Source organism: Pseudophryne corroboree, chromosome 6, assembly GCF_028390025.1.
Source record: "Pseudophryne corroboree isolate aPseCor3 chromosome 6, aPseCor3.hap2, whole genome shotgun sequence".
NCBI lineage: Eukaryota > Metazoa > Chordata > Amphibia > Anura > Myobatrachidae > Pseudophryne > Pseudophryne corroboree.
The window spans coordinates 519,064,360-519,091,121 of record NC_086449.1 but is presented as its reverse complement, the minus strand read 5'-3'; the positions used below and the strand labels follow the sequence as shown (position 1 = coordinate 519,091,121).

Genomic DNA, 26,762 nt, shown 5'->3' with positions numbered 1-26,762 from the left:
ATTTTAACACAAATGCGGACAACAGGTGTCAAGCCGTGTGTTGCCTTTGTCAAGCTGTAATAAGTAGGGGTAAGGACGTTAACCACCTCAGAACATCCTCCCTTATACGTCACCTGCAGCGCATTCATCATAAGTCAGTGACGAGTTCAAAAACTTTGGATGACAGCGGAAGCAGTCCACTGACCACTAAATTCCTTCCTCTTGTAACCAAGGTCCTGCAAACCACACCACCAACTCCCTCAGTGTCAATTTCCTCCTTACACAGGAAAGCCAATAGTCCTGCAGGCCATGTCGCTGGCAAGTCTGATGAGTCCTCTCCTGCCTGGGATTCCTCCGATGCATCCTTGAGTGTAACGCCTACTGCTGCTGGCGCTGCTGTTGTTGCTGCTGGGAGTCGATCGTCATCCCAGAGGGGAAGTCGGATGACCACTTGTACTACTTCCAGTAAGCAATTGCCTGTCCAACAGTCCTTTGCGAGGAAGATGAAATATCACAGCAGCCATCCTGCTGCAAAGCGGATAACTCAGGCCTTGGCAGCCTGGGCGGTGAGAAACGTGTTTCCGTTATCCACCGTTAATTCACAGACAACTACAGACTTGATTGAGGTACTGTGTCCCCGGTACCAAATACCATCTAGGTTCCATTTCTCTAGGCAGGCGATACCGAAAATGTACACAGACCTCAGAAAAAGAGTCACCAGTGTCCTAAAAAATGCAGTTGTACCCAATGTCCACTTAACCACGGACATGTGGACAAGTGGAGCAGGGCAGACTCAGGACTATATGACTGTGACAGCCCACTGGGTAGATGTATTGCCTCCCGCAGCAAGAACAGCAGCGGCGGCACCAGTAGCAGCATCTCGCAAACGCCAACTCGTTCCTAGGCAGGCTACGCTTTGTATCACCGCTTTCCATAAGAGGCACACAGCTGACAACCTCTTACGGAAACTGAGATACATCATCGCAGAATGGCTTACCCCAAATGGACTCTCCTGGGGATTTGTGACATCGGACAACGCCAGCAATATTGTGTGTGCATTTCATCTGGGCAAATTCCAGCACGTCCCATGTTTTGCACATACATTGAATTTGGTGGTGCAGAATTATTTAAAAAACGACAGGGGCATGCAAGAGATGCTGTCGGTGGCCCGAAGAATTGCGGGCCACTTTCGGCATTCAGCCACCGCGTGCCGAAGACTGGAGCACCAGCAAACAGTCCTGAACCTGCCCTGTCATCATCTGAAGCAAGAGGTGGTAACGAGGTGGAATTCAACCCTCTATATGCTTCAGATGATGGAGGAGCAGCAAAAGGCCATTCAAGCCTATACATCTGCCTACGATATAGGCAAAGAGGGGGAATGCACCTGACTCAAGTGCAGTGGAGAATGATTTCAACGTTGTGTAAGGTTCTGCAACCCTTTGAACTTGCCACACGTGAAGTCAGTTCAGACACTGCCAGCCTGAGTCAGGTCATTCCCCTCATCAGGCTTTTGCAGAAGAAGCTGGAGACATTGGAGGAGGAGCTAAAACAGAGCGATTCCGCTAGGCATGTGAGACTTGTGGATGGAGCCCTTATTTCGCTGAACCAGGATTCACGGGTGGTCAATCTGTTGAAATCAGAGCACTACATTTTGGCCACCGTGCTCGATCCTAGTTTTAAAACCTACGTTGTATCTCTCTTTCCAGCAGACACAAGTCTGCAGAGGTTCAAAGACCTGCTGGTGAGAAAATTGTCAAGTCAAGCGGAACGTGACCCGTCAACAGCTGCTCCTTCACATTCTCCCGCAACTGGGGGTGCGAGGAAAAGGCTAAGAATTCCGAGCCCACCCGCTGGCGGTGATGCAGGCAGTCTGGAGCGAGTGCTGACATCTGGTCCGGACTGAAGGACCTGCCAACGATTACTGACATGTCGTCTACTGTCACTGCATATGATTCTCTCACCATTGAAAGAATGGTGGAGGATTATATGAGTGACCGCATCCAAGTAGGCACGTCAGACAGTCCGCACGTATACTGGCAGGAAAAAGAGGCAATTTGGAGGCCCTTGCAGAAACTGGCTTTATTTTACCTAAGTTGCCCCCCCTCCAGTGTGTACTCCGAAAGAGTGTTTAGTGCAGCCGCTCACCTTGTCCGCTATCGGCGTACGAGGTTACTTCCAGAAAATGTGGAGAAGATGATGTTCATCAAAATGAATTATAATCAATTCCTCCGTGGAGACATTCACCAGCAATTGCCTCCAGAAAGTACACAGGGACCTGAGATGGTGGATTCCAGTGGGGACGAATTAATAATCTGTGAGGAGGGGGATGTACACAGTGAAAGGGGTGAGGAATCGGACGATGAGGAGAAGGTGGACATCTTGCCTCTGTAGAGCCAGTTTGTGCAAGGAGAGATTGATTGCTTCTTTTTTGGTGGGGGCCCAAACCAACCAGTCATTTCAGTCACAGTTGTGTGGCAGACCCTGTCGCTGAAATGATGGGTTTGTTAAAGTGTGCATGTCCTGTTTATACAACATAAGGGTGCGTGGGAGGGCCCAAGGACAATTCCATCTTGCACCACTTTTTTCTTTCATTTTTCTTTGCATCATGTGCTGTTTGGGGACTATTTTTTTGAAGTGCCATCCTGCCTGACACTGCAGTGCCACTCCTAGATGGGCCAGGTGTTTGTGTCGGCCACATGTGTCGCTTACCTTAGCCATCCAGCGACCACAGTGCATCTCTTTTTTTCTTTGCATCATGTGCTGTTTGGGGACTATTTTTTAAATCGACCATCCTGTCTGACACTGCAGTGCCACTTCTAGATGGGCCAGGTGTTTGTGTCGGCCACTTGGGTCGCTTAGCTTAGTCATCCAACGATCTTGGTGCAAATTTTAGGACTAAAAATAATATTGTGAGGTGTGAGGTGTTCAGAATAGACTGGAAATGAGTGGAAATTATGGTTATTGAGGTTAATAATACTATGGGATCAAAATGACCCCCAAATTCTATGATTTAAGCTGTTTTTGAGGGTTTTTTGTAAAAAACACCCGAATCCAAAACACACCCGAATCCGACAAAAAATTTTCAGGGAGGTTTTGCCAAAATGCGTCCGAATCCAAAACACGGTCTCGGAACCGAATCCAAAACCAAAACACAAAACCCGAAAAATGTCCGTTGCACATCTCTAGCAATAGATGAGGTACTCGAATTACGGGGTGGGAGACCGGTGGACAAGAAATTCAATATCTCTAGGCCCCCTAGTTTGAAGCTCCACCAGTATCATGTAGACAGGTCCTTATTGTGTTTTATGATTTCCAATTACCGAAAACCGGGAAATTTGGAAGTGACGTGGAATAACCAGACAACGACCTTTTCACACAGAGCTGATAGGATACCCATAGACTCTGAACTTGTACGCCAAATAGCCAACAGTGGGAGGTATTTTCGGTATAGGTATACTCGTGGAAGCAAGACCATGTGGGTTGTAAAAGTATTGCCAGGGTATTGTGCTCATATCATCCAGCCCGATACTTGTACTGAGCAGATGGGAGAACTAGGGATTGGTTTCTTTAATGGGAAAATTTGCAATAAGGTGATGTTATATTTTGTCTCCTATGTCCTCCCAGATGATGCCTATTTCATATGTGGGAGGAAGGCGTACAAGTGGCTTGCCCCGAGCTCAGAGGGATTGTGTTATATTGGGAGAGTACTGCCAGAGGTCATGACCATAACCCATGATAAGATGAAAGACGTTCACCGCAGTGCTCAGGCTCCTTATACTCATACTCACTATGAACACATCATCAAGAGACACCTCATAGATAGGACAGAGCACGCAGCCTCTGATTTGATCCACGAATCCACCGGGATTCAATTCCTTCTCGCATTAGACATCACCCATACTGCCAGAGGAATTATAAATTATAGGTATATCCATGCGCTAGCGAACTTGATAGATAATATCACTGAGATGTATGACGACACCTTCAGGTATACGGGAAGGGAGTTACAAGCTTACAAGCAGGAACTGATTCCACGCAATTGGTTCTCAGGTTTAGGAGAGTGGGCTCAAAATGTCATCATGAGTGTAGGGAAGTTTCTCCTTTGTATCCTGGGAGGCGTCATAATTATTGTTTTGATATTTAGGTGTGTTCGAATTCTGACGCGGCGCAAGCACGGCACAAAATTGATGAGTCTAAGGAGCAAGGGTACTGTTACAGCAGCAGATTTAGTTTACGACCCATCCATAGGGACTGTGATATGATAAGGATTGCAAATGAATTTCATGGCCTGTTTCATTCACCCGTTTTTCTTTTGTCTCCCCCTCTGCCCAGATACATCCATCCGGAAAAAGACATCAGCCCTACCCAAAATGTTTATGTGAATGTATTTTATTTATATGTCTTATCTTCATCTCTGCAACCTTCAGTTAATGGCACACATAGTCGACAGGTGATATCCACATATACTAGCACTCACATATGTTTCCCCCTGCATGTATCATCAACTAAATGTGCACCCCATTTGTTGGATCAAGAAGCCGAAAAGAGCTCGGTAGTGTTTGTTGGCCCACTTACAGACCCTTAATACGGGATAAGAAGGATTTAATGTATACTTCGCAATACCTCGAAGCTTATTTAGAACATATACGGCACGATGATACATGCCCCTCAGACATGGATTCATACATACATGCTTTTTACTATCCCACTAGGTCATACATTTCCCACCTACAACTCTCCCTGATCATCTGTAGATATTGTATTGATATTTTTCTGTTTAGTGATTAGATAGTGGCAGTTATTGGTGACTGCCAAAGGGTGGACTGTCAAAGTTGAAAAATATTGCAGTACACACATCACGTACAAACTACGCACAGATGGCCTCCGTGCGCGTACTTGCTCTGCTGTGCGTGCGCATATTCGCAATTTGCATATGGTCGCTCCCGCGGTCCTGCGTATTAGCGCGTGGTATGAGTATTTACGGTAGAGTTTGTGAACGCATGGAAGGCTATCAAAACATATTACATATTTAATCCAAATAGTGCACAATGTACACATAGGGGTATATTTACTAAGGTCCCGATTTTGACCGAGATGCCGTTTTTTCTTCAAAGTGTCATCTCTGTAATTTACTAAGCAAAAATCACGGCAGTGATGAGGGCATTCGTAATATTTTGGAAGTCCTAGGAAAAAATCATGAATCAATACACCATCGGTCAAATACGCCTGCAATTTGCTAGAAATCGGTCATTTACTAAAAAGTGCAAAACACAAACACTGCCGACAATAGCCAAACACTGCCGTGCTAAAATACAAATCGTGAAAAAGTGCTAAAAAAAACAGACCTGCTTTTTTATCCCGTGTTTGTATAGGCATGCACGGATCCATGAGATCCGTGCATGTTTATCAGTGGGAAGGGGTGGGAAATGTTATAATTTTTCAAGAAAAAATTGCGTGGGGTCCCCCCTCCTTAACCAAACCAGCCTCGGGCTCTTTGAGCCGGCCCTGGTTGCAAAAATATGGGGAAAAAATTGACAGGGGTTCCCCCATATTTAAGCAACCAGCACCGGGCTCTGCGCCTGGTCCTGGTTCCAAAAATACGGGGGACAAAAAGCGTAGGGGTCCCCCGTATTATTGAAACCAGCACCGGGCTCCACTAGCTGGACAGATAATGCCACAGCCGGGGGTCACTTTTATACAGTGCCTTGCGGCCGTGGCATCAAATATCCAACTAGTCACCCCTGGCCGGGGTACCCTGGGAGAGTGGGGACCCCTTCAATCAAGGGGTCCCCCCCCTAGCCACCCAAGGGCCAGGGGTGAAGCCCGAGGCTGTCCCCCCCCATCCAATGGGCTGCGGATGGGGGGCTGATAGCCTTTGTTCAAAGTAATGAATATTGTTTTTAGTAGCAGTACTACAAGTCCCAGCAAGCCTCCCCCACAAGCTGGTACTTGGAGAACCACAAGTACCAGCATGCGGCGGAAAACCAGGCCCGCTGGTACCTGTAGTACTACTACTAAAAAAATACCCCAATAAAGACAATACACACACACCTTGAAAGTATAACTTTAATGCATACATACACACCACCATATACACATACTTACCTTATGTTCACACGAGGGTCGGTCCTCTTCTCCAGTAGAATCCATGGTGTACCTGTTGAAAAAATCCTACTCACCAAATCCAGTGTAGAGGGCTCCTCGGATAATCCATTTGTAATCCACGTACTTGTAAAAATAAAAAAACGGGACACCCGACCACGAACTGAAAGGGGCCCCATGTTTTCACATGGGACCCCTTTCCCCGAATGCCAGAAACCCCCTCTGACTGATGTCTAAGTGGGTTTCTTCAGCCAATCAGGGAGCGCCACGTTGTGGCACCCTCCTGATCGGCTGTGTGCTCCTGTACTGTCTGACAGGCGGCACACGGCAGTGTTACAATGTAGCGCCTATGCGCTCCATTGTAACCAATGGTGGGAACTTTCAGGTCAGCGGTTGACCGAAAGTGACCTCACCGCTGACCTGAAAGTTCCCACCATTGGTTACAATGGAGCGCATAGGCGCTACATTGTAACACTGCCGTGTGCCGCCTGTCATACAGTACATGAGCACACAGCCGATCAGGAGGGTGCCAAACGTGGCGCTCCCTGATTGGCTGATGGAACCTTCTTGGACTTAAGTCAGAGGGGGTTCCAGGCATTCGGGGAAAGGGGACCCATGTGAAAACATGGGTCCCCTTTCAGTGCGAGGTCGGGTATCCGTTTTTTTATTTTTACAAGTACGTGGATTACAAAAGGATTTACCGAGGAGCCTAAGACACTGGATTATGTGAGTATAATTTTTTCAACAGGTACACCATGGATTCTACTGGAGAAGAGGACCGACCTGCGTGGGAACATAAGGTAAGTATGTGTATATGGAGGTGTGGATGGATGTATTAAAGTTATACTTTCAAGGTGTGTGTGTGTTGTCTTTATTGGGGTATTTTTTTTAGTAGTAGTACTACAGGTACCAGCGGGCCCATTTTTCCGCCGCATGCTGGTACTTGTGGTTCTCCAAGTACCAGCTTGCGGGGGAGGCTTGCTGGGCCTTGTAGTACTGCTACTAAAAACAATATAATTCACTTTGAACAAAGGCTATCAGCCCCCCATCCGCAGCCCATTGGATGGGGGGGACAGCCTCGGGCTTCACCCCTGGCCCTTGGGTGGCTGGGGGGGGGACCCCTTGATTGAAGGGGTCCCCACTCCCCCAGGGTACCCCGGCCAGGGGTGACTAGTTGGATATTTGATGCCACGGCCGCAAGGCACTGTATAAAAGTGACCCCCGGCTGTGGCATTATCTGTCCAGCTAGTGGAGCCCGGTGCTGGTTTCAAAAATACGGGGGACCCCTACGCTTTTTGTCCCCCGTATTTTTGGAACCAGGACTAGGCGCAGAGCCCGATGCTGGTTGTTTAAATATGGGGGAACCCCTGTCCATTTTCCCCCCATATTTCTGCAACCAGGATCGGCTCAAAGAGCCCGAGGCTGGTTTGCCTTAGGAGGGGGGACCCCACGCAATTTTTTTTTTTACATTTAAACATATTTTTTTTTTTTTTAACAAGGGCCCTCATTCCGAGTTGATCGGTCGCAAGGCGAATTTAGCAGAGTTACACACGCTAAGCCTACGCCTACTGGGAGTGTATCTTAGCTTCTTAAAATTGCGACCGATGTAATCGCAATATTGCGATTACAAACTACTTTGCAGTTTCTGAGTAACTTCAACCTTACTCTACCTGTGCGATCAGTTCAGTGCTTGTCGTTCCTGGTTTGACGTCACAAACACACCCAGCGTTCGCTCAGACACTCCCCCGTTTCTCCAGCCACTCCTGCGTTTTTTCCGGAAACGGTAGCGTTTTCAACCACACGCCCATAAAACGCTGTGTTTCCGCCCAGTAACACCCATTTCCTGTCAATCACATTACGATCGCCGGAGCGATGAAAAAGCCGTGAGTAAAAATACTATCTTCATTGTTAAATTACTTGGCGCAGTCGCAGTGCGAATATTGCGCATGCGTACTAAGTGGATTTTCATTGCGATGCGATGAAAAATACCGAGCGAACGACTCGGAATGAGGGCCTAGGTGCACAATGAAGCCCAGCACGGATCTCTCAGATCCGGCCGAGATTCATTGTATTAAAGTCGGCAGTGTTTTACAAGTCACTCACGTAAAACACTGCCAAAAAAACCGAATGACATCGACATCGGAAAACCCGAAAATGCAGAATACGGCAGCTTAGTAAATTAGTCGTAATCAATTCAAAAAGTTGCATATTTACACTTTCGATGTCATTCGTGATTGAACTTTTACCTCAAACGGGAAAATACGAATCTTAGTAAATATACCCCATAGTTTCCCTGCACCACATCAGAAAGTAACAGCAGTTTAAATGGTATCAGAACAAAGGGATTCACCTTTACAGGATAGGAGGGGACAGAACAAGGTTATAAGGTGGTTTTTGGTATCCAGCTGAAGGGTATTTTAAGGGTAACATTCCGGTGTTGGTTTGAGAAAGATTGCATGTTCCTGTGGATAGTTATGTGCAGGAGCAGAATATAGATATAAACTGTATTTACTGTACATTATGTATGCGGCGGGAATCCAGAGGAGACCACCCACAAGAGCAGTTGGAAAAGACATCGCCTACCTATTCAAACCGACCTATGACCTCTCCTGTACTGTAAATGACCATCCCTGTGTCCAATGGACAAAGAGATTACAGTATCCATTGTGTTATGTTTTGGATGAATTGTATAAAGAGAGCCTGCAGCAGGCCTGGTCAGACACAAGACTCACAACATTATCTATCAGATGACGGAGGACCAGACTGGGTAGCGCGGCGAATCCACTCACGTATGTAACATTGACTGTAGCCAGGAGTCATCTGCCGCTGGGCTCCTGCTCTGAAGGGGGGCACCCAGTGGCGTAACTAGAAATTTTTCTCCCCCAAGCCAAAAAATCCTTCGGCCCCCCCCCATACCCCCCGTAATTGGCACCAGCAAAGGTAGAAAAATGCGCGCGCCGCAGGCGCGCACCGGCAAAAATGGGTGTGTGGCTTTGTTGAAATGGGCGTGGCTTTGCATGGAGGGCATGGCATTGCAGGAAAAGACTACCTTATACCCCAGTTTTGCAACCTGCACGCCCAGACGTTGGCCACCACAGGAAAGAAAAATAATCCTGATTCATGCCCCTTACATTATTTGTCATTTTTCCTCCTTATAGTAATGCCCAGTATACATTATTCCACATACTGCAATGGCCCTTAGACATTATTCCACACACAATAATGCACATGACACAATATGCACACACTGTAATGCCCCAGACACATTATGCCACACACTGTAATGCCTGTGACACATTATGACAGGAATCGCAATGCCCGTTATACATTATGCTACACACTGCAATGCCCCTGATACATTATAGCACATACAATGTCTGTGACACAGTATGACACACACCACAATGATCCTGAGACATTATACCACATACCACAATGCCCGTGATATAGTATACAACACACCGTAATGCCTGATACATTATGACACACACCGCAATGTCCGTGATACATTATGCCACACACCGTAATGCCCATTACACATTAAGTTCTACAGTAAGGCTTCTAATTACTTTTAAATTACCTGCTCGTTGCCAGGGGTTTCATGCTCTTGGTTCCATGCACGGCGCCAGGGGTTTTCATGCTCAGGGTGTCATGCTCGTTGCCAGGGGTTTCATGCACTGGGTGTCATGCTCGTTGCTAGGGGGTAGTGCTTGTTGCTAGGGCCATGCTCCCAGTGCCACATATGCCCCCAGTGCCAGATATTCCCCCACAGTGCCAGGTATATGCCCCTAGTGCCAGATATTGCCCCCCAGTGCCACATAAACCCCCCCCCCCAGTGCCACATATGCCCCCTCAGTGCCTGCTCCCCCCAGTGCCAAATATTCCCCCACAGTGCCACATATGCCCCCTCAGTGCCTGCTCCCCCCAGTGCCAAATATTCCCCCACAGTGCCAGGTATATGCCCCCAGTGCCAGATATTCCCCCACAGTGCCAGGTATATGCCTCCAGTGCCAGATCTTCACCCCACAGTGCCAGGTATATGCCCCCAGTGCCAGATCTGCCCCCACAGTGCCAGGTATATGCCCCTAGTGCCAGATCTTCCCCCCACAGTGCCAGGTATATGCCCCCAGTGCCAGATCTGCCCCCACAGTGCCAGGTATATGCCCCCAGTGCCAGATCTGCCCCCACAGTGCCAGGTATATGCCCCCAGTGCCAGATCTGCCCCCACAGTGCCAGGTATATGCCCCCAGTGCCAGATCTTCCCCCAACAGTGCCAGGTATATGCCTCCAGTGCCAGATCTGCCCCCCACAGTGCCAGGTATATGCCCCAAGTGCCAGATCTTCCCCCCACAGTGCCAGGTATATGCCCCCAGTGCCTGCTCCCCCGCCCCCCCCCCATCCCATGTGTTGGAGGGACACGGAGCGCACATTGCGCGTCTCTCCTGTGTCCCTCCTTGGCTCTCCCCCGCTGGTCTAATAAAGGAAGTGCCGGTTCGTGAGCCAATCAGAGCTCACAAACGGCACTTCCTTAGACCGGCCGGGGGAGAGCCAGGGAGGGACACAGGAGAGACGCGCGATGTGCGCTCCGTGTCCCTCCAACACAGCAGGGAGGGAGAGGATACCGCAGATTGACATGCGGACGCTCGTCCGCATGTCAATCTATTCTAAGTCAGTGGCGCCCCCGCAGCCCCTCGCCCCCAAGCCACCGCGAGGACTGCGGGGGCAGTAGTTACGCCACTGGGGGCACCTATCCTCCCATTCTGTGACACCATTGAATTAAGTTAATTGATAGCTGCCGCTATCTTTTCAGTGGCCGACTTCCTCACTGGTGCCTGCACCTTACAAATCACACCCTTTTCATTATACTGTAGATACACATTTTACAAGTATCACACTCAGGATTAGAAATCACATCCTATTACATTGGAAGCTGATACCTTACTGAGGAAGCTGTTTGCTCCTGTATAGGAAATATGAGAATTTTAACTATATGAAGCTACTTCTCTGACAATTACACGTAACTTCATATACGGTAGTTAGAATTCTCATGCTTCTTGGACAGGAGCAAATAACTCCATCAGTAAAGTGTCTGCTGTTAGTGTAACAGGTCATGGGTTCTAATCCTGGGTATGACTGCTAAGAAATGTGTGATATAAAATAAAAGACAATTAAATGTATAAATACAGTATATACATTTTTCAGAACACTCCACACACACGCACACATACATACATATATTTATCTTAATATAGTAAATAGGGGGGCACCAATATTTATCTTGCCTCCGGGCAACTGTGACGAACTTGCGCCACTGGTATGTGGTGTAATGTCTCAGGGGCATTGCGGTGTGTGGCATAATGTGTCACAGGCATTACGGTGTGTGGTATACTGTATCACGGGCATTGCGGTATGTAGTATAATGTCTGAGGGGCATTGTGGTGTGTAGCATAATGTATCATGGACATTGCAGTGTGTGGCATAATGTATAATGTGCATTTCAGTGTGTGGCAAAATGTGTCACAGGCATTACAATCTGTGGCATAATGTGTCAGGGGCATTACGGTGTGTGGCATATTGTGTAATGGGCATTATTTTGTGTGGCACGTCTAAGGGCCATTGCAGTGTGTTGCATAATATGTAAGGGGCATGACTATAAGGAGGAAAAATGACAAATAATGTAAGGGGCATGAATCAGGATCATTTTTCTTCCTGGGGCGTCCAATTTCTGGGTGTGCAGGTTTCATAACTGGGGTATAAAGTAATCTTTTCCTGCAATGCCACGCCCCTTGCAGTGAAGCCACACCCATTATAGCAAGGCGGTGTGCGCAAATTCTTCACTTTTTTGATGGCAATTGGCGGGGGGGGGGGGCAGAGAATATTTTTTCGCTTGGGGGAGAAAAATTTCTAGTTACGCCACTGAGCATATGCATGTGCAATTTACCAATATAATCAAACAATTGCATACACATCAGTGTAGTGTCTGTCATCTCTACTTTTATAGGCATCTTAATGGTGTTTTAGGGAATAGAATGTTGTCTTTAGTAAATCTCCAAAATGCAAAATCAAACTAACACTGAACTACAAATACACAATAAAATTACCCAAAATTGAACATTAGTAAATATACTCCTCAATTTTTCTCAAACTCATATCAAATCTAGACTCCACCCTTTCTCCCTAGCTCTTGCCTCCTATGGTCCGTTCCACACCTAAAGCCTTATAAGGATAGCAGCGCAATGCCTCTAGGTTAAAAAAAAAAAAGAAATAAAAAAAAAAAAGGAAATGTACAGAGCACCAGTGACCAGTGACAGCCATGTTTGAAAATGGAAAATGCACCGCGAGCACTATGAAAGTATAGCGATTTTATCCATGAAGTAATGGTTTGCAAGATAAAGCAGAGTGGCAATGTAGGGAATTTTATATGTACAAGCCAACGAAATGTCTTCACATTCGTTTTCCCACGTCAAAAATGGACGTCCGCTGACAGCACGAGAGGGGCAGCCCACACTCTAGTGCTTTCTAAGCCCTCCTCTGTGCCGTTAGCTGCGTCACTTCCTCTCTGAAACCGGTGTCTGGAGCGGCAGCGTGTTTTCCTCCATTGTGTGTCCCACTAACCAGTATTTCCAAAATGGTAAGTTAATGATCTTCTGGTTCCCGGGGTCAGGGCTCAGCAGCTGCCACGGGAGATGGTGAGCAGCGCCGGGCGGCCCAGCTCCGGGTTTACACACAGTGCTCGGTATACTCAGCAGTGTACCCCGCCTCCCTGCTGCGTCTGCTCTGTAACCGCTCTCACCCTCCGGGGTGTTTGCGCCGCACAGCGAGGTTGCTAGGACATCATTATATAGTTACTGACCACTCTCTGTACAAGAAACAGCCCAGTCCATCCTGCGCTTACTGATATGCTGTTTATGTCTATTTGACAGTGTGGTGACATACAGGGGTAATGAAAGAGATTAGGGGAGCTGTCACCCTCTCCTGAGCAATGCCAGCGACTGTGTGTAATGTACTACTGTGGGGTGCACTCTATTTTATTCTTACTGGGAAAAGTGTTTTGTTTCTTAAGAAAGTTGGAAGGCAGATTGTCCTCTGCAGAGCATGTGCTTGGCATCACTACACTTATCTGTCGCTATCAGACATTTAAATGACCGTATAAGGGAACAGTAAGTTGGTAAAGATCTCTTGGTTTTAGGGGTTTTCAAATTAAATATCCTGCCAAGTGATCCGACCCCCTGCAGTGGTGATGATGGTGCGTATTTATTCCTGTACCCTTTTTTTTAGCTGAGGCCAGGTGCATGCTGCAGGAGGAGTATGTAACTCTTCTCTAGGAAAGTGCTCTATGAAAGCCTTATCATAATGCTGTATTGTTTGTTATTGACAAACACTGCTCTCAGCTTCAGGTAACCATGGTGTACCCAGATGCTCATCCCTAGTTTTACTTCTCATATCATGTCTTTACAGGCGTCAATGTCACTAGCACCTATGAATATTTTCAAAGCTGGAGCTGATGAAGAGAGAGCAGAAACTGCTCGGTTGGTAAGTGTTGTGCTGTTTATACACTATACATATGATGATCTACATTGTGTGTACTTCCTGAGTAAGATCTATCAACTTTGTAACATGTAATGTGTAGATGACATGTAGCTGCAGCAGTGCTGTTAATACACATTTAAGTTTATTATGTGGCAATGTGAACGTGTCACATATATATATATATATATATATATATATATATATATATATATATATATATATATATATATATATATATTTATTTATTTATTTCTAAAAAAAGTCTTCACATTAATAGGGGCCGATGCAGAACAAAATGACGGGGCGGGTTCTTTGTGCCAGCTTCCTGCTATTCCTAGGTGGCTGCTGATGAGGCACGGACAGTAAGTGTAGCATAATGGGGTCAGCACAGAGCAGGTGACGGGGGGAGGTATTACCCTTGCATGGCTGTTTTTGGGGGATTTTCTGCTCACTTGAGCATGCACAGTTTGTAGCTCCTGTTTAGGTGATGTGTCTCTCTGGATCTTGGGGCCCCTCTACCCTTTGTACCCCCTTGTCCCTGCCCAACATTGACAGTCGGATCGTAGCTGCAGCCTATAAACCAATGAACCACCAGGGTACTTCTTTTAGAGCTCAGGACATAAGTGACTGAGCACAGCTCATTGAATCCCCCCATGCACCCTAGTGGCAGTCTCCCTTTTTTTATCATGTTATCAAAACCAGGTATTCTAACCATTGCTCAATTCAAGAGTTTGTGTCTAAATTTATTTGACCTAAATTACAACTGTAAATATGATGGTAATTGTTCATGTTTACAGTTGTACAACCTGCATGCGTAACATGCTGTAAGGAGAATTTTTATTGGCAATATTGCAGTATCTGCTATTTGGGGTCCCCATAATGATTGTTGACATTTTTATTGTTTACAAACACTCTACATCTCGATCACACAATTATTCCGCCTCTTGTATTAATGCTTGGGGAAATAATCTTTAGCTGCAGTTACTGTGGTCTATTTGGTTATGTCCCTATCTGCTTTACGTATCTGGGTATTGAACATTTTTTGTTGACTACGGGGGAATTTCGGTTACCTTTAGGCTGGATGAAAATTGCTTGAGACGAGTTAAAAACTTTTTTTTTTTTTTTATAAATGTTGCAATAAAACAACTATTTGACTTTAGCTGCCTCCATTTTTTCCTAATAGCAACAGAACATTGTAAATCCTATTTGCCATTTTTTTTTTTTTTTTGTGTGGATCAGAATGACTTTTCCTGACACTCCACCACACCCCATCATGCACTACATATAGGATGCACACTACAGAACATGTAACTAACATGTTACATCTGCAACTTACCAATTCTAATGGAATTGCTTGGGTATCGAGCGTGCTTCATAAAAATATCTAGTAAAGTTAACTCACAACCAGCTAATTGAATCTGCCACCTATGTGACCTATCACTTTATAACAGTGGTTCTCAAACTTTTTTGAATCACGCACACTAAATTATCAGATATTTTCTCACGGTACCCCTAAGCCAAAAGTTTCTTAGTGAGAAATTGAGAAAATATAAAAAAACATTTTTGTATAATCTTTTTATTTAGGTACAATATAGCAGTATAAAGATTGCATCACATTTTGACAGGTGAGGGAGAAAGTCATCAGGGCACAAACGAAGGTCTAGTACATCATAGCCTTGAAAAGTGGAGAGGCATAACATCCCCATTGCTGGGAGAACAATATAGGCATTAGCGTAAGTAAGTGTTTACGTAACATTCGTCTGGTATCCCTTCATCTTCCGTCCGTACCATATTATACTTACAATCTCGAATAGCATTGTATAGAAACTGTAGAGAAAGGAGAAGGAAGAAATGAGAAGAATAGTAGAGAGAAAACAGGGTGTGACCAAACTAGGGGGGACATTTGAGTTGAGGGGGTGCAGACTATTCGTCTGATCAATTGTGCGTTGAGATCATTTGGCAGCATAGACATAGTCCTTGTAGTCCCTGGAGGACACATACTCTATCCAGGGCATCCACATGGTCATAAACTCCGTTAGTTTATCTCTGGAGACCAGGAGAATGTTTTCCATATTCATGTAGTGATTAATTCTGTTAAACCATAACTTCCTAGTGGGTGGGAGTTGTGATCTCCATAATGTGGGGATGATCGCCCTCGCTGCATTAGACAGGTGTCGAAGTAACGACGTGTTGTGTTGAGCCAGTGAGATAGAGGAATGGGAGAGTAGCCAGAATGCTGGGTCTGTGGGGACGGGTGTATGAAGTATGTCTTGGGAAGTGGATATAATATCCTTCCAGAATGGTTTTAGTAGGGGACAGTCCCACCAGATGTGCATTAGGGTGCCTGTAGCGCCGAGACATCTCCAGCATCTGTCAGTCACTCCAGGGTACATGAAATGGAGGAGAGAGGGGTGTCTATACCATCTCATTAAGAGCTTGTATTGGGTTTCCCTAACTTGTATGCAGACTGAGCTTTTGTGGGATTTGAGAAATATCGTCTGCCAATCTTTATCTGTCAGGGAGATCCCGAGGTCTCTTTCCCAGGCCAGCTCAAACTGTGTTAACTCGCGTGAGGCCCGGAGATACCTACGCTCCGAATGCAAAAAGTGTCTAAGCTGTAGGTATTTCCAAAAGTCACGTTGTGGAACTTCCCATTTTAACCGTATGTCTGAGAATTGCTTGACTCCTGTGGGGGTTGTCATCTGACCCACTCTAAAGAGGCCCTCAAGCGCCCATTTGCGGAAGTGGGAGGGAGTCAAACCGGGCAAAAAGTCGGGGTTAGCCAAAAAAGAGGTCAATGGGCCAAAATCGGAAGAGAGAAAGGGCCAGCGGCGCGCCTTTTTCCAAAACGACAGGGTCGCCGTGATAGTTGGGTGGGGGGAAGGGGGTTTTGGCAGGGACGGGAGCCAGGGGAAGATCTCTGGGAATTGTTGCATATATAGCCCCTCTATATCCACCCATTGCTTCGATTCCCGACTCCTCGTCCAGTCCAGAACCCTATTGAGCATTATTGCCCAATAGTAGCCTCTGATGTCAGGCAATTGGAAACCACCGTTTCAGGTAGAGCGGATCATAATGGATCTGCTTATTCTTGGCCTTCTCCGAGACCAGATAAATTGTTGTATTAACAGTTGGATGGATCTGAACCAGGAGTCCGGAATCTGTATGGGAAGGGTCTGTAATTTGTAGAGTAGTTTGGGGAGGGTATTCATCTTTACAACGTTCACCCTTCCCAGCCAAGAGAGTGGTTTGAGGTACCATCTGCTATAGTCAGCCCTGAGTGTTCTAAGGAGGGGGGTGAAGTTTAAGGTGTATAGGCGAGACAGGTCATTTGGCAGCTGTATTCCTAGATAAGACAGATGAGAAGTGTTCCAATTAAAGGGGAAGGATCTTTTAAGTTCGGCTACGGTTTCAGGGGGAGAGGAGATATTCAAGGCGCATGATTTGGACATGTTGATTTTAAAGTTGGAGAGTGAACCGAAGTGGGAAAGCTCTCGCATAAAGTGGGGGAGGGAGGAGGTCGGGTGCGTTATTGTGGCTAGCAGGTCATCCGCGAATAGGGAAAGCTTGTGCTCCGTATCGCCAATCGTCAGGCCCGTAATACCGTCATTGGCCCTAATGGCTCTGGCGAAAGCCTCGATACAGAGAACAAACAGTAGGGGAGATAGTGGGCAACCCTGTCGTGTCCCATTGCCTATGGGAAAAGGGTCAGACAATGATCCGTTTACTCGTACTCGTGCTGTGGGGGATCTATAGAGGCTCATTATCTTGTTGAACATCTGGGGACCCAATCCAATATGCCCCAGCACAGACCTCATAAAGCCCCAGCCAACTCGATCAAAAGCCTTTTCGGCATCAGTGGACAATAACACTGTGGGCTGGTCGCTCCGAGACGCGATGTGAATCAGGCTTAATACCTTAGTGGTATTATCTTTGGCCTCGCGACCCGGGACAAACCCCACCTGATCGCTGTGGATCAAGGAAGGTAGGAATGCGTTCAGTCTGTTTGACAATAATTTTGCAAAGAGCTTGACATCGACGTTTAGGAGCGATAGCTTGAGCACACCGAGGGGTCCTTGCCAGGCTTAGGCAGCACGGAGATATGCGCCTCCAAGGATTGGTTGGAGAAGTGGGTGTTTGCGGATATTGAATTAAAGGCCTGGAGGAGATAAGGGGATGTGAGGTCCCTGAATTGTTTATAATAGGCGAGGGTGAAGCCATCTGGTCCTGGGCTCTTGCCGGACGGGGTCGTGGCCAGGGCATTCTCCAGTTCTTGTTGGGTGAAAGGTAATTCCAAAGCCTCCCTATCTGAAGGGGGCAAGACGGGGTAGGACACCCTTTCTAGGTACGCCTTAGCCCGTGATAAGTCGCACGGAGAGGTGGTATTATCCGGTCGATTCTCTAGATTATATAAAAGGGAGTAGTACTGTTTGAAGCTTGCCGCAATTTCTGGGGTTTTGAATCGGAGAATGTTCCCAAGATCTTTTACATTGTTGATAAACAGGGAGGTATGCTGGGCCTTGAGGGCTTGGGCCAAAAGGCGACCAGGTTTATTACCCCACTGGTAGTATTTAGAGTTACATTTTCGGACAGATAATTGGATACTATCAGTAAGGGTTTTCTTTATTTGGGCCCGCGTATCTAGGAGAGCTAGGTAATCAGACTCCGAAAGGGTCGATTTGTGTATGGACTCAAGGCAGTGTAGCTGGACTAGTAATTTGGTGAGTAGTGCGGATTTCTGTTTCTTAACAAATGTCCCCAATTGTATGAGCTTACCTCGTATGGTGCATTTGTGCGCTTCCCATAGGGTAATTTTTGAGATATCTGCTGTGTCATTTATGGAGAAGAATTCGGTCAGGGCTTTTTCTATTTCGCTCCTGCAATACTGGTCTTGCAACAGTGATTCATTGAGACGCCAGGTCCATTGGCCTGGGGTCGTCTGTGGGGTCGAGAGTGTCAAGTATACAGGGGCATGGTCGGACCAGGTTATCGGGCCTATGGAGGAGTCTATCAATAAGGGAAGATGTCTGTGGTCTAGAAATAAATAATCGAGGCGAGAGTATACTTTGTGTGGGGGGGAGTAGAAGGAGTAATCTCTAGTTGAGGGGTGGAGAACCCGCCATGAGTCAGATAGTTGGAGGTCATGAAACAGTCGTCTAACCTGTCTGTATTGGCGCTGTGAGGTCCGGGGGGCATTGGAAGATGAGTCCAATGATGGATCCATTATCCAATTCAGGTCTCCTCCCAGAACGGTCACACCTGAGAGGAGTGGTTCAATTCGGGAGAGTGCATTGCGGAAGAATGGGACCTGATCCTTGTTTGGGGCGTAAATTGCAATGAATGTGTACGGAGAGGAACCTATTTTACAACGTACCATCAGAAGACGGCCCGGGACCAGTTTATGGACTGACACATCTGACAGCTGGAGGGTCCTGGAGAACACTATTGCCACGCCCTTTGATTTAGAGTCTGGGTTGTTATTGTAAAAAGCCTGGGGATACCGGTAGTTAGTCAAAGGGGGGTTCTTAGCTGAGATTTTAAAATGCGTCTCCTGGACCATTGCAACATCTACTCTATCAGTCCATAGGGACCTCAAAAAGGATGATCTTTTTTCAGGTACATTGAGGCCCTTCGCATTGATTGAGGCGACTTTGATTTTGCCTACGGACGTCATGGGGGATAAGTGTTATGGTGGAATGCGTTGAGTCCAGAATGGTCAGGGAAAGGGAAGAGAGAGGGAAGGGAGAGAAGAAAAGAGGGACAGGGCATGGAAAAAAAGAGATCAATGAAAACATTCAAAAAATATTCAGAAAAAACCCGCATTGGGATAGCCATTCCGTCTAAGGGTTGGGTATCCAAAAGGCTAAATAGCCAGGGGCGGGTGTGGGGCGAGCAAGGGAGCCGCCGCCGAAGGCATAAGAAAAATGAGAAAAGACATCTTATTAAGCAAAATACTTATATAAGCTGAACTGAGTGTACATAATAAACTATAAACCTTATACCTCGTCAACTAGTGGAAACTGTAATAAATCTCGTATTAATTGAACAAAGAATAGTAACAATAGTCAAAGGCCCAAAACATGTGGGGGAAGTGGGGCCGGAACCTCTGTTACAGCCGGAGGTCACGTGTAGGTTCTTCATTGGCGTGTAGTGAGATTGCGCTGTAATCTATGAACAGTGACACTATGTTGCCTGTAATGACATTTAGAGTAAGACTTGGACAAACAGAGGGTCTGGGTGATCATTCAGGAGACAGGTGATTCCTTGTTGGGGGACGGACTTTTAGCGCCTTTCCCTCCACCTCTCCGCACCAACTGCCAAGGCGATCCCAGGTTCAGGGGTTGGAAGGATGGTAGTTCTGGAATAGGGAAATCCCAATCGCGTAGATCAGGTTTTGGTATGCCAAGTCCCGTGCAGAACTCTGGGAGGTCCGAGTAGGAGTTGAGGATGTGAGTTTTTCCAGATGAGGAGACATGTAGGTTGAAGGGGAAGCCCCACCGATATTTCAACTGGCGTTTGCGGAATTCTTCCGTCAGGGGTTTGAGGGCTTTTCGTTGTTGTAGTGTGTGCCAGGACAAGTCTTGGTAAATTTGTATCACTGAGCCGTTGAAGTCCACTCCATCAAGTTGACGAACTTTGCGCATGATAACCTCTTTTTGGGAGAAGTAATGCAACCTGCATATGACATCGCGTGGTCTATCCGCGGAGAGGCCTCTTGGTTTCAGGGCACGATGGGCCCTGTCAAAGGTGATGTTATCATTGGGGCCGTTGCCCAGGATCTCGTTGAAGATCTTCGTAAGGGCGTCAATCAGCCCCGTTGGAGGGACCTCTTCCGGTAGGCCCCGTACGCGGATATTGTTTCGCCTCCCTCTGTTGTCCAAATCTGTCAGCCGCAGCTGTAGGGAGCGGATCGCCGCTGATTGGGTTTCAATAACCGTCGTCAGTGATTGCAGAAATGTATCTGAGGAGGTTTGGTGGTCTTCCAGACTCGATACTCGTTCAGATATGTGTGTAATGTCTTGTCTCATGGCAGCTAGTTCGCGTCTCACCGTATCTTGTAAATCTTGTTTAGTGGGTAGGGTCTTCATGTAGGCCAATATGTCTTGCAGGTCCTTGCTGCCTGATGAAAGAGCTTGCGGTGCATCCGCACTTAGGGGAGATAGGTGAGGGGGTGGTGGGAGAGATGGGGGAGTTGCTGCAGGGGGGTTGTCAGTCGGAGCGGGGGAGGTAGGTTGTAGAAAGGGCCTCATTGCAGATTGCGACATGTTCCCCCGGAGAGTCGGTTTGCCTGTCTTCTGAGAAGATTTCTTATTCTTGGGCATCGCTTGAGTAGCCTGATTTCCCTATATCGAGTTGACGAGGTGACGCTTGATCACATGTTTAGCAGGAGAGTGCCTTCAGCGGTACGGCTCCCCGTGGGTTGGCCTCAGCAGCGCATTACGGCATCAATGGCCACGGCATCCAGTTCAGGCGCACATCTTATAACGTCATAGGCTCTGAAATATTGAGGTGGGTTCATATAGTGTCTTTTATGTATGTAGATATATTTTCCACCATTAAATTATCTCAGATTAACCACCAGGGGGAGCCCTTGGCTGGGGTTTTGCTATGGAGTCTGTGGTTTGGTGGACCCTGATGTCAGCCGGGTAATGTGTCCAAAGGGAGTCCCTGGACTCTGGACGAGAACTAGGCCGCAGCCCGCATGAAGGAGGTGGGGGTCTCTTCTAGCTCCAAAATTCCGGCCTCAGGAGCAGAGGCATGATTAAACCACCTTTTAGCAGTTAAGCAGGAGTGGGATGGTGGGGGGAGAGTGTGTATCCTTGCGTGCCCGGCGGGGCCGCGAGGCAGCTATCTCCGGCTAGAGCAGGCGCCCGGGAGTGCAGCGGGTCCTGAGGCCCGCGCGGCAAGAGGGGGTGACGTGTCACCCTCCAGAGGTGATCCGGCGGCCTGGCGGTCCGGGCGGATGAGGCCTCCGCGTCTCGGAGCTGTGAGCGGGAGGCAGCGGGTTAGCGTGAGTGGCTGGTGTGACGACCGCGGGGCTGGCTCCGGCTACGGAGCAAACTCACCGCTACAGGTAGGGTCCGTCTCTGGGTCCTGTGGGCTGGTCCCGATGAATGCTGGAAGGGGGGTCCGCTCTCTGCAGGGCGCCCGTGTATGTCGGGTGGGTTCGTCCGGCCTCCGTCTCACTCCAGTCCCCGGCTTCTGTTTGGGGAGATAGGCCGCAATCCGCGGGAGCGCTTAAAAGCGCTCCCCGACTCCGCGGGCTCCCCAGGCGTCTGCAGCAGGGTCAGGCAAGCCTAAGGGGTGTTTTTTGGCTAGAAAGGGATGCCAAAATAGGGGGTAAGGAGGTTTTGTGAGTGCCGTTTGGGGGAGAGCTGAGGTGCTGCACTTCTTTTCAGGTTGCCAGCCAAGCCACGCCCCCCGAAAATATTAAATTAAGTTAATTGTTTTTATACGTAGTCCTTAGGTACAGTTGTGTGGTTAGGGACAAGGTTTGCTTCCGTTTGCCTGCCTATTTTATGATTGACAGCCACCAGCACTGGTTTTGCTTGTTACATTGACCATAAATAATTTGAATTGTTCCTGGACCACCAATCCAAGGCACCCCTGAAAGTGTTCGTGGCACCCAGTGTGAGAACCACTGCTTTAGGGTAATTGGGTTGGTTGGTGACTGTAGAATAACGCTTTTCAAATTCCAGAGTCTCAGGTTTAGGGCAGGGGTATCCAAGCCTGGTCTTCGAGAGCTACCAACAGTGCATGTTTTCCAGGTCTCCTCACAGAGTCCACCTGTGGATCTTTTAAAATGTGACAGTCAATAATAATTGCACATGTGCACCTTCCAGGTGAGATGGAAAACGTGAACTGTTGGTAGCTCTTGAGGACCAGGGTTGGCTTCCACTGGTTTAGGGTGAGACTGAAGTAGGTTTTCTTACAAGATTTGTCTTAATTTTTCCTCCACTCCTTTTAAACAGCTTTCTATTCACTAGAGTAGTAAAGCATCACCATTGTTCTTTATGCTCCAATAACCATGCTTTAATGTAGCCATGTATTTAACAATAACACTTTGCATTGAGTCTTAAACGTTGTTCCTTGACTTGAGGGTCTTGTCAGTTTCTTAAGATCTAAATTAAAGCAGTTAATACGAACTGATTGTAGTTTTAGAAAGTGTGAATCTCAATGACAAATTAAATGTCATACGAACTGTCCAAAGTACATCATATATTTCTCTTTCATCCACTAGGGGACACTGGAGCATTCCATTAGACATTAGGGGTGTGAAGCTTGCAACCGGAGGTGTGGCACAATCTAAAATTAGCATTGTCTGCACAGCTGGCTCCTCCCCCTTCACATCCCTCCTCCCTCAGTTTGAAAAATTGTGCCTAGGAGGTAACAGGCACTGAAGGGAGCTCCTGCTCCCATGAAGATTTATTTTATTTATTTATTTTTATTTTATGCTTTTACTAACCCAATCCCTCCTAACCAAAGGGAGGGTGCAGGTTTCAGATGACATGATGGTAAATGCCCGATCCCACCTAAATAAAAGGGGGTGCAGGCTTTACCAGATGAAAAGGCTGCGTCCCCCTAATAAAAGGGGTACAAAGTCCAGGAGTGGAGACAATGATTCCGCCTGAAGGAGTCTGCATCTCCTCACCAGCGCCAACTGTGAGTATGAGGGTTTTTAACATAGAGAGGCCCCACAGGAGGTTAGTGTATCCCCCCCCTCCCCTCTTTCTCCCCATGCGATCAATGGAGCTGTTGTGGCTCCCTAAGGATGCTTTAGACATAGATTCAGCACTCAGGAGAGGCGCCGCTACGGGAGGGGTGAGAGAAGTCCCGTAGCGTGCGTCACCACGGGATGACTGAAGCGCCGCTGCGGGACTGAAAGGCCACGCTGGGGAGATTAGAAAGGCGCAGCTACGGGACTTAGTGAGAGGTTCCGTAGCGTGCGTTACCGGGGGAGACAGTGGCACCGCTACGGAACTTGGTGAACGGTCCCGTGGCGTGCATCGCCATTGAAAGGCCGCGTAGGAAGACCTGGAGTGGCGCCGCTACGGGACTTGGTGAGACGGACCCGTAGCGCGCGCGCACCATAGAGGCTGCAATGTTCCGCGTGGCTGAGGAGAGCCTTCAGCCGCGTGTGGGTATATGTTTCAGGACTCTGCAGTAACATAAGGGGTAGGCGCTCGGCAGACATCAGCGCGCATCCCTATATTGTTTTTTAAAATAGAGTTTATTGTAGTGAGTATTGCTGGCCAGTACTTAGAATTATGATGTGACATGAATTTTTCAGTGTCGGCCATTTTAATTATCCCTCCCTGGCGCCAATTACGGGGATGGGTAGCCCCCCCCCCCCCCCCCCCCCCCCCTTGTATAGCTATCAGAAGAGAAAAAGTTTCAGGTGTAGCAATAGCTCCCTCTGCTGGTGGAAACATGTTCAGTAATGTGAGATCTCCTGAACAAAATAAATTTACCGGGTGGTATTCATGTGACCGCCGGTCAGCTGACAGTCAGTCACATGACCTCCTCCGCCAGCCCGACGGGTCACTGTCCCGATGGTCGGCATGCCGACCAACAGGGACTATTTCCACTCGTGGGTGTCCACGACACCCATAGAGTGGGAATAGAACGGTCGCCACCGAGCCCGCAAGGGGCTTGCTGCACTCGCCCCTCCCCGCCGGGTTCCCGGCGTCGGTATGCTGCCGGGATCCCGGTGTCGGTAAGCTGACCGGCGGTCAGGAGACCGCCGGTCAGCCGTACTACACCCAAATTTACCATACCATTTATATTTTCAAAGGACTTCTCTTCTAAAGATCCTGACGAAAATACAACGAAGCAAGCGGATCCCAACTCTCCCATCGTAGCTGAGTTACAGTTGAGGCTTGGGGGTTGTATGTCGGCTGGTGTTTCATTTTGTTTATTTATTTTTTATTTATTTTTATAAATATAATTTTGGCCTGTTCTGGTTTCTATATAAAAAAGGAGAACCGTATTTCTAGCCCGATCCGATAACTTTGCTTCCGTCATTTCGAACAGCCTTTCTCTTCCTAGTTTAAAGGGTGAAAGCGCCACGAAATACCCTGGTAGGGAGTTTCAATGACAGGTCTAAAGCACAGACCTCCAAGGGGGCAGAGACCTGTTATGTTTGTACGAACTGTAACAAACCGCGGGTTGGCCAACTCCTGCTTAGACAAGGAAGCTCCACCTGGGAGCAGTGCTCTGTCTCTATCACCTTGTACATAAAATCTCCAATGAGATGCCGGACTCCCGCACGCAACAATTAGTGCTGCGGGATTCTCCAAGACGATTAAAATAATTTTTCATCAGGTTAACGCCTCCAGCACAAGCAGGTAACAATGTGCAAGGCGGTTAAAAGGCCTATTCCTGTTGTAACGGGAAGAGGATGAGGCTCATTAACACACAAAAGGGTGAGTTGTTTGCATCTAAGCTAGACGCCGATTGTCCACACAGGACGCAGCAATCTCAGGTCTTGATTATTTCATCACAACAAGCTGAGATCCTAAAACTTTAAGGTATAATAGGAGATGAAGCCAGTAGATTCGGATGGTTCGAATCCCAAGAGCGCGTTCCGCTGCATTTCCCATTCCTAAATCCCTCCAGTCTTTAATGGAGGAGTCCTGGAACCACCCTGACAACCGTGTTCAGTTTCAAAACAGGGTTTTTAGTAACTGATCCCCTACCTAAGGGTATAATGGATAAGTGGGAGATTCCGCCGATAGTGGATGTTTTCCCAGGAAGGTTGTCAAGGAAAACAATCTTACCGTTACCTAATTAAAGTTCACCCACCTTTTAAAAGTCAATTTTTGTAGCAGACGCAGCACAAAGACCTACGGTCGTTTGCGCTTGGGGTTAACAAGGCCATGGGAGCATGGTCTGGAAAGAAATTACTCAACTGGCGGGACACAATTGAAATTCGGCTTCATACTTGTGTCAAACCTATAGACATTACGCATCTCTACTTCAACCATATCGGCTGGAGCAAATAGCTCAGTGGTCTAATGCCCAGTGCTACTGCACAGACCGACTGGAGTTCAAATCCCAGTGGGGCTCACTATAATTTTACCAAGGGGCGGTAGACTCCATCCCCTTTGAGGAGGTGAGGTTTTTCAATCCAGTGTTAGCCAGGAGGATTTCGCAAGCTACAGCGCCCACTGGTCTGCCTACTCCTTATACATGAGCCACTCCACAGTTTAGGAGAGGTTCTTGAGGACCAGCATGTAATTCCTTTGGCTCTCAGTCCTTACACGCCCCATGAAGAGGTTTCGGTACACAAGTACGTGGGGGCAGAGATAGAGACCGCTCACAGGCAGCAGCCAGAAGAGCGGGATGGACCTCCTGACAAGAGATTATAAACGCTACTGCCAACAATTGGAACTTAGCTACGTTCGGAGGTCATTATTCCGGTGGCCGCCCCTCAGAAAGGAACGGTTTTGTTATTCCAATCCTTTTGTCGTGAAAAATGTGATCCGGACAGGCGGGCCGAGACTCGATTTAACCGTTTTAAACCGGTCTCTCAGTGTCTTCTAATTCAAGCTGGAATCAATCCATTTGGTTTTTGCAGGCTTGGAACATGCATATGTGCTTATCCCAATCTGGGCTCTTCAACAAGCTTACTTGAGGTTCACACTGCGGATGGATCGCTACCATTCCAGGGCCTTGCCGTTCGGTCTATCATCGACCCACAGTTTCTTTACGAAGATCATGGCATTCATGGTTGCAGAATCGGGACTGTTGAGAGTCACGATTAGTCCTTATCTAGGTGACCTGCAAATCAAGGCATCCTCTCTGGACCAGTTGGTCAGGGATGTTCAGACGTCTCATCCATTTCTCATTCCACATGGGGGGATTGTGAATTTACAGAGATCCAACCTCATGCCAATTCAACGGATTCAGTTCCTCGGCCTCCTCTTGGACACTGTACTATTGAAAGTATTCCTACCAAGGAACAAGGTCCTGGACCTACAGAGATTTGTGGCTCAGGTACTAAGGTCACAAAAGGTTTCTCTACACCTGTGTGAAATTTCTCAGGAAGTTGGTGGCATCGTTCGAAGATCCCGAGTAAGGCAGTTTCATTCCCGACCATTACTGATGAACCTCATTGCTCAGGGAGCAAGGTCACACTGGCTTCTGCA

At 47.5% G+C, this 26,762-nt stretch overlaps 1 protein-coding gene across 1 annotated transcript in view; it reads left to right on the top strand.

Moving 5' to 3' along the window:
• Window positions 1-12,558: 12,558 nt before the first annotated feature.
• CCT2 (chaperonin containing TCP1 subunit 2) overlaps window positions 12,559-26,762 on the top strand; it is an 86,894-nt gene continuing 72,690 nt past the window's right edge. The window contains exons 1-2 of the mRNA XM_063927489.1: window positions 12,559-12,712; window positions 13,540-13,614. Of these exons, the coding sequence (XP_063783559.1) occupies window positions 12,710-12,712; window positions 13,540-13,614 (78 nt within the window). The 5' untranslated portion in view covers window positions 12,559-12,709. The remainder of the gene's footprint in view (window positions 12,713-13,539; window positions 13,615-26,762) is intronic.